At 36.9% G+C, this 9,175-nt stretch overlaps 1 protein-coding gene across 1 annotated transcript in view; it reads right to left on the reverse strand.

The window, feature by feature from the left end:
- Window positions 1-707: 707 nt before the first annotated feature.
- Window positions 708-9,175, reverse strand: part of LOC114630086 (zinc finger protein 54-like) — a 14,999-nt gene continuing 6,531 nt past the window's right edge. Inside the window, exons 2-4 of the mRNA XM_028778164.1 lie at window positions 7,495-7,565; window positions 5,887-6,013; window positions 708-3,123 (exon numbers count right to left, since the gene is read on the reverse strand). Of these exons, the coding sequence (XP_028633997.1) occupies window positions 869-3,123; window positions 5,887-6,013; window positions 7,495-7,503 (2,391 nt within the window). The 5' untranslated portion in view covers window positions 7,504-7,565 and the 3' untranslated portion in view covers window positions 708-868. The remainder of the gene's footprint in view (window positions 3,124-5,886; window positions 6,014-7,494; window positions 7,566-9,175) is intronic.

Here is a 9,175-nt window from a genome sequence, read left to right on the forward strand (position 1 = left end):
ACTTTATCTCCTTCTTGGTATTTGTAAGGCTTAACTCTAATATGAAAAATTTGAAAGGTGAATGAATTATGAGAATTTATTACAGGCTTTTTCTTTCAGGATGAATTTTATTTTACCTTTGCAATTTCAGCACTATTTTGTGAAGGATTTGTCAAATTCAATACATTTAGGGGGATGTACTTTCCAATGAGTAACACTTCGGGATTATGTGTGGTATACCTTTACATGGTTTCTCAGAAGTATGATCTATGTGATGTACAGTATAATTAGATGTCTTTGTCAAAACTTCAAAGTTATTATATGCTGTCATTATTTTTTTTTTGATACAGAGTCTATGTGGTTCTGGCAGTCTTATAACTGGATTCACAGTGATCTTCTAGTCTCTGTCTTCTGAGTGCTGTGATTAAAGGCATGTACCATCTTGCCTGGCATTATTATGAATGGTTGGATGTTGAATGGGATAAATGTTTTTGTGATAGATTTTCCCAGGGATGGAAGGGAAGGCTCAGTGGTTAAGAGTACTGGTTGCTCTTCCAGAGAACCAGAGTTCAGTTCTCAACATACAAATAGCTACACACAACTCTCTGTACTTCCAAATTCAGAGGATCTGATGCTCTCTTCTGGCTTCTACCTGTACCAGGCATACATGCAGTGCATGACATACTTGCAGGCCAGTATTAAAAAGAAATAAAAAGCTTCCCATACAGTTACATTTCCAGAATTTTATTTTAATACGAACTCTGATACATTTTGTGAGATTTAAGTCTTCATTAAAGGATTTCACAAGCTTGTTATTTTTACATTTCTATTACTTCTCTTGTTGTGATTTGCAAGCAGGTAATACCAGATAAATGTTATATTATATTATTTACAATGTTATGTTTTCTTCAGTATGAATTTTCTGATGTCTTCTAAGACTTGAAATCCACATAAAGGATATGTCACAGTCTTTGCATTTGTGAGGTTTCTCTCCAGTATGAATTGTCTGATGGCTTCTAAGATTTGAGCACCTAGAAAAAGATTTCTTACATTCCTTACATTTGTAAGGTTTCACTCCAGTATGAATTTTCTGATGCCTTTCAAGATTTGAAATCCATATAAAGGATATGTCACAGTCTTTGCATTTGTAAGGTTTCTCTCCAGTATGAATTTTCTGATGGTCTCTTAGAGTTGAATACTGAGTAAAGAATTTGCCACATTCCTTACATCTGTAAGATCTCTTTCCAGTATGAACTCTCTGATGTGTTCTCATATGTGAGGCCTGGGAAAAAGATATATCACAGTCTTTGCTTTTGTAAGGCTTCTCTCCTGTATGAATTTTCTGATGTGCTCTAAGAGTTGACCCCGTAGGAAAAGATTTGTCACAGTCCATACATTTGTAAGGTCTCTCTCCAGTATGAACACTCTGATGTATTCTAAGATGTGAACATCTGGTAAAAGATTTGTCACATTCCCTACATTTATAAAGTTTATCCCCAGTATGAATTTTCTGATGTGCTCTAAGAGTTGAGGCTCTAGTAAAAGATTTGTCACATTCCATACATCTGTAAGGTCTCTCTCCAGTATGAACTCTCTGATGTGTTCTAAGATGTACATACTGGGAAAAGGATTTGTCACATTCCATACATTTGTAAGGTTTCTCTGAAGTATGAATTTTCTGGTGAACTCTAAGATTTGAGTACCAGATAAAAGATTTGGCACATTCCTTACATTTATAAGGTCTCTCTCCATCATGAATTTTCTGATGTATTCGAAGACTAGAAATCCAGAGAAAGCACTTATCACAATCTTTGCACTTGTGAGGTTTCTCTCCACTATGAACTCTCTGATGTCTTCTTAGATGTGGGTGCCAGGTAAAGGATTTGTCACATTCCAAACATTTGTAAGGTTTCTCTCCAGTATGTATTTTCTGATGTACTCTAAGTGTTGAGCTGTCACGAAAAGATTTGTCACATTCCTTACATCGATAAGGTCTCTCTCCAGTATGAATTCGCTGATGTGTTCTAAGATGTGAGACCTGGGTAAAGGATTTATCACATTCCATACATTTGTAAGGTTTCTCCACATTATGAACTTTCTGATGTGTTTGAAGAGTTGAACACTTAGTAAAAGATTTCCCACATTCCTTACATTTGTAAGGTCTCTCTTGGTTATGAACACTCTGGTGTCTTTGAAGATGTGAGCACTTGGTAAAACATTTGTCACATTCCCTACATTTGTAAGGTTTCTCTCCAGTATGAATTTTCTGATGAGTTTTAAGAGTTGAATTTGTAGTAAAAGATTTATCACATACCTCACATTTGTAAGGCTTTTCACCAGTGTGGATTCTGTAATGCCTTTTAAGACGTGATAATTCAAAAAAGGACTTAGCACATTCTTTACATTCATAACGTAGTACCTCAGGAGAATGAGTTTTCTGATGCCATCTTAATGATGCACAGTGGGCAAAGGATTGGTCACACTCCTTACATTTGTAAGGCTTCTCTCCAGTATGCCTTCTCTGATGGCTTTTAAGTGCAGATACCTGCACAAATGACTTTTCACATTCTTTGCATTTGTAAGGTTTCTCTCCAGTATGAAGCCTTTGATGTGTTTTAAGATTTGTGCACTTGTTAAAGGATTTTTCACAAATATTGCACTTGTAGGGTTTTTCTCCAGTATGAATTCTCTTATGTATGCTGAAGCTTGAGGCAGTACTGAAGAATTTCCTGCATTGCCCACACTGGTATCGTTTCTCTTTAATGTAGATTGTTTGCTCCATGAGACTGTGTGTAGAGCTGAAATGGTCATCATGTTCATCCTGCTTGTGCTCTTTCTTTGCAGTGGAGAGTCTTTGATCTTGCCTAATGTTGGAACACAAACTGGAAGATTTCTCACAGTCTTTAGATTTGAAAGGTTCTTCTCCAGTGTGCATCCTTTTATGTTGATCTGGGTTTGATGAGTCAACAGAGGCATCCCTGTCCTTATGGCACCTGTAGTTATTAGAGGGTTCTGTACTGTCATATCTTTTATAAAGTTCAGAGTTGGAGGCATCATGAAGCATTTCACCAAGCTCATTACACTGACATGACTCTTTTTCGGTCCTCACATGGTGATAGACAGTATCACATGTATAATAGTTCTCTGAAAATGAATACAAGTCAGATTAATAGGGCTTGTTCCCAGATGATACATGTGATAAATGGCTGTCTCTGTATGTTCTCTTATAAACTAAGTCAAACTTCAACTGTTTAGAACCAAGCTCTCAGTAGCTGACACTATTCTTTCACTGTAACTGTATGGATCCTCACAAAAACAGCATGTCAGCCTTCACAGTAGGTGGTTTCTAGTAGATATTTCATCTTTATTGAAAATGTCTAACTTGGCACAAACTGGAACAAGCAAGTGAGGGTAAGTAATTATCTTTGAGGTGGAGCTCACTCACTGATTATATTCAGAGTATAAGTCTCTCTTTTTGATTTTTTTCCTCAGAAATGGATGAAGACTTTAACCCAGTCCCAGGCTCACAGTGAGTGTACCGCCTAATATATAGCAATGGAAATTACTCCGCAGGAGACCCATTGCCTTGTAAGATTAAAGGCTTGCCGAAAAGCATCCAAGGGTTTGATTCTTTTCAAATAAATAAATAAATAAATAAATAAATAAATAAATAAATAGTATTAGATTGTTCAAAATTAATGGATGCAAAGCAAATATTTTGCCAGCTCTAGATCACTTGAGGCAGGGCTTTCACAGGCAGCTATTGCTCATATCTTTTCCTCCACTGTCTGAGCTCCTCACACTGCTGTGTTTCCTAACTTTCCTTATATGGTTATTCTCAAGTCTAATCTCTACCAACTCTTAAGATTATTTTCCAGAAGGATGTCTCTTTATCTTCCACTGGAATGAAAATGAAACATGTAATATGAAGACATACAAGCAAGCAAGGCAGTTACAGAATAATCCTACTTCATGGACTCAGACTTATAATTTGTAAAATGATTCCAATCTGATGGCTGCACCATCAAGAAAAATTGCACACTGTACTAGTGTTTAGTTCCCATTCAGGTCTACAGGTCTCATAAGTCACAACGACTTCTAAGAGTTACAGCAGGCAGGACACATGTTGAGGACAGGAGACTGTAGTAAGTACAAGGACCAGGAATCTTTTCAAGGAGAACTTAATACAGCAAAGGCAGTTTCAGCTCTTGCTTTCTCTCTCACTTGAATCCTTCACTGTTGTCCTGCTCATTCGCTTGCCCTCCCTGGTTTTGGTTACTACAATTATCCATCTTCCAGGGCAACCTCATTTGTTCCAGCAGGCGACCAGGCCTACTCTGCACACAATAATCAATGGTTTCTGTGAAGTAGCCAATAAACCATGTTATAATTTTTGAAAACAACACAGATGTCTAATACCATACTGTGCTCAGTACATTAGAAGAACAGGAAATAGAGGAATCTAGGAATAAATTCCCAAGTCCTATATCCTGTCAGAATTTCTAGCATATTCTGGAATAATTTTCAGTTTGCATATCTTCAGTTCTCTTACAATTAAAACAGTGTCAATTGTAATGATGGTTACAGAGGTTTAAGATATGGCTGGATACAGTATAGACTACTGAATTTCAGAATGCATCTTGGAACCAAAACCAAGGGTGCATGATACTTCTAAAATGAAAAAAAATGAAAAGAAAAAAACTAAACACCATGAAAATGTTCTTTTTTTCATAACTTATTTTTTACTGATTGTTCATAAATTTTGCATCATGCACCTTAATTCCACTGATATCCCAGCCCTACAATAACTTCCTTCTGTCTATCTTTGTAACTTACCTCTGAAAGAAAAATTTAAAAATTAATTTTCAATAATTTTTTTTAAAAACGGTTTTTAAAAAAATTGTTTAACTCTTATGGAGAACTACATGCTCTGTGTCAACAGCAGCCTCCTCTAACACCTGGAATAACTGTTACAGCACCAGGAGCTGTGCATGTCCAAGTCCACTCCCCCATCATGTATATCACATCATATACCCTTTTGCTCAAACAGCTTTACTTGCAAACGTTTATTGCAATGAGTAATTGCTCTGGTTTCAGGCCTCTTGCTTCTGCTACACCGTCAGTACAGAACCCTTGCCAAGACTCCTCTTGGATATCTTGCTGTTGCCACGAGTCATGGAGATCATGCAGTTTGGTTCAGGAGAACTGGCCCGCAGATCACAGATGTGGTAGATGTTGGAGTGGAGTAACTCATAGTTCTGGAACTGGTCCTAGGTGTAGCTGAGTTGGTTTGCTCATCAACTCTCCTGCACCCATGCCATCAGAGACAGCTCTCCCATGCCCATCTCATAGCTTGCCTAACCATGTCATGACTGGTAGAGGCAGGGACAGCTCAGGGAGCCCCTCAGTCATCAACATGCCCTCAGGCAGCAGCCTGCATGCAGACCACAGACATCAGCACGGCCTTTGGTAGTAACATAAGCCACAGACATTGAAACACGGATCCATTGTAATAGATCCATGGACCCAGACATGGCCCTCAGCAGTGGCAGTATGGCCCGGACATCACCATGGCCTCAGGTGGCAATGGAGGCATCTCACATCAGGCTGTTCCTCACTGAACTTGGGTCTTCAGTTCCAGTTCTTCTTCCTAGAGCACAAATCACTATGCTTCTCTTTGTCTTCAGTCTCTCCACCACATACTTGATCATAGTAGATACACTCTCTGGTTGTCTTTTGCTAGCATAGGCAGGCAAACCTCATGGAAAATTTCTTTTTCATTACTAAACTTTGCCTAGTCTTCTGTTTTTTTTTTTTTCCATGACAGCTTATATGGAGAATTTACAACATATAGGGTTAGTATTTACAAAAGATGAGTTAAAAATTCTACAAGCAAAATGTTCTCACCGACAGAGACCAGGTTGCTGTAATTCTCCAACATCACATCAATGTACAAAGCCCTCTGACCAGAGTCCAGGCATTTCCACTCCTCCTGTGAGAAATCCACAGCCACATCCCAGAATGTCAACAGACCCTGAAACAAAAAAATTACAGTTTGACTATGTGCTACAGGGTAGAATAAAGAGACAGAATGCAGATGAGTGAGGACAAGTATCATCAAAAATCATTAAAAATTTAAAAATTAATCAAAAAGAGGATTTCCAATAAAGTCACATTTTGTAATGAATTCTCGAACTCTGTGAAAATAGGATGACACAATAGTTTTATAAGCAGTATCAATGAAAAAAACACATTTAAGGTCTGGACATGGTTATCTATCACATGATCACAGTGTACATGTCTCAGAAGCACATTCATGATGAGGACATGTCTTCTTAAATTTTCTGCCTGAAGATCATGCTAAAATCCAGACACTGAGTCAATCCCGTCTCTATTGGGTCTCACATAATCTATTCTAACAGGCTCAGGTATGATTTTAAATTCTAGATGCAATGCCACACCATTGAATAGCAAAGAAGTAGGTATGGAAGGCAGAACTCATGATTAACTTCTGGGCAAAGAAGGCAAAGAGTTTGAGATTTTCTGTAACATAAAAATCAAGTAGTCTGCTCAATTACTTTTATATGAATATTTGGGCCACTAACAAGTAGACAGAAAACTTTGCATCAGACACACTTAATGTAATCTAAAATTTTCCTAAGAATATATAAGAACCACAATAGACAAATAGCAATTTCAGGACAGTGAAGCTGCATGGTAGGCATGGAGAGCTGACATTCAAACAAAGCGTGTAGAGCAAGGCCATCACAAGGGATAGCCTCTCTGCATCAAATGGAATAGTTTATTCACGTCAGTCAATGCCCATAAGACATTGTATGGATGCATTCCACATAATTCTAATTAATGAGTCCAAGCCCAAGTGTTCTGCACAGTCTGATGCTGTGGGAACAAAGAAAAAGTAAAGGGGGAAAAAAAAGTAAAAATACTGATCTCTCTACTTTGGAAAGCCACCACTGAGTTTCCTAAAGAAGTGAGTGATTCTCTTAAGACAAACAGATGTGCGGTACTAACCAACACATGGACATATCAATTGTGATATTAAACACCAAAAAGAAATACAGGTAGATTACAATCTCAGTCTATACTCAAGAACCTAGTTTTATGGCACAATTAAGCGACATGTGCCTGCCATGAAGGTAATGACCACCAGTTATGAAAAAGGATGTAAAGGTAAATGCTTTTCTTACTGTAATTCAATCACAAGATTTTGGGTGTTTGGTGTTGGATTAGTACATAAACATATATTCAAAAAAAAACATAAAATCACATCTGAGGTTCCAGAGCTTCTGTTTCAAATGAATATTGTAACTTCATAAAAATGCGTTGTGTTGTCTAGTCACTAGGTCTGGTTAATTGCAGTAGGTGATTTTGTTGGTCTGCTGGCAAAAAAAATTCAAAATAAAAATTAAAAAAATCATCAGAAGCAGAAAATTAAAGACATGCAATGTATTAAACTGTAATATTTTTTGAAATAGAGTGAACATGACCACTGACCTGGGACATGTCCTTCTGTTTCTCTTCTTTGATTTTCTCTTTGAAGAACAATGAATAGCTGGCTTGTGGATCTTTAATATTAAGGGGTCAAACAGGAAAAGTAAAATTAATACTAAATGCTATTCAAGAACAAGGTCAAACCACATAAAAAGACTCAAGTAACAGAATATTACTTAGTGTCTGGTCAGTGATCCAAAAACCAGCAGAGCATGGAAAGACATTCAAAAATTGGAGAGAAAATCACCATCAACCATATTGTTACACTCAGAAAAATACTCTCAAAACTGATGGAGACATAGTACATTTGAAGACAGTCAAGAATTAACACAATTCATTTTACTAAAGTAGCATAGCATATAATAAATTAGAGGCAAAACATACACAGGAAAATGAGAGGAAATACATATGAGAACACAGGAAATAATAAATTTCATGTGAAAAGGAGATAAATACAGGAAAACTGGGAAATAATCACCCATGCTCAAGACAGCAAACCACTCTTTCTCACAGTAAAGAAAGAATACTATGAGTAATCCAGTCAGCAAAAACAACAAAAAGCAAAATAATAGGGAATATAAATACTATGAACAAAAAAGTTGCCATTCTGGAAATGAATATAGAGTATCCTCAATTAAATAAACAAATCCTCAAGTTAAATAAATTTAGCACGTTATTCAGCTCTACCATTCCTTGCCATATGCTCAAAGGGCTCAACATCTTATTACACAGATACGTGATCACCCATGTTCATTGCTGTTATATTCATAATAGATACAAAACGGAAACAACATAAATGTCCTTCAGCTGTCAAATAAGAATGTGTGTGTATATATATATATATATATATACTATAAAATATTATTGAGCTCTAAAGAAAATTGAAGTCATAACATTTGCAGGTAAATGGATGGACTTTGAATAGATCATACTGAACAGAGTAACCCAGACTCAGAAAGACAGACATTACATGTTCTCTCTCATAGAAAGTTCCTAGCTCCAAATATTCAGATGTAAGCACACAACCTGGAGTAAATACAGTAACCAGAAAAGTAAAAAAACAGACCATGGTGGGATGTGGGTGAATAATAGACAGGAGGTAACAGGGAACACGTCATCTAAAGGGGAAAATGGAAAAAGTGCAGGATTTCATTATAGAGAAGGGACAAATACAAACACATAAACACATAAGAAGGAGAAAAGAAAACCATTAAAGATGTCTAAACTATCATAAGTAATTGTCCATCTTCCATAAATGCATACATACATATAAGTCTGTGAATGCATATACATTTGGAGTGTAAAGGAAAACTTCCCATTGGGCTGATGATGCTCCCTATAAGACTCAAATATTTTCTAATAAAACTACCAAGGAGAAGCTTGCTTTGAAGTTGTGGTTATAGCTCTCCAAGAGACTCCCAATACATTACATGCTATTACTGTTGACCATGGTTGTCTCACAGACATAGAAGATGAGTCCCGATTGTTGAAGAAGCCATGAACTTTGGACATAGGTCTCAGGGGACTCAAGAAATGGATCTGACAATAATTCGTCCTCCCTGGGAACTAACTTTCATGCAAGAAGGCAACGTTCAAACTTACCAAGGAGGGAGACAACCAACAGTCCTACCCAATATGATAGATAGATAGATAGATAGATAGATAGATAGATAGATAGATAGAT

The sequence above is a fragment of the Grammomys surdaster genome, unplaced genomic scaffold (assembly GCF_004785775.1).
Source record: "Grammomys surdaster isolate TR1022 unplaced genomic scaffold, NIH_TR_1.0 327, whole genome shotgun sequence".
Lineage (NCBI taxonomy): Eukaryota > Metazoa > Chordata > Mammalia > Rodentia > Muridae > Grammomys > Grammomys surdaster.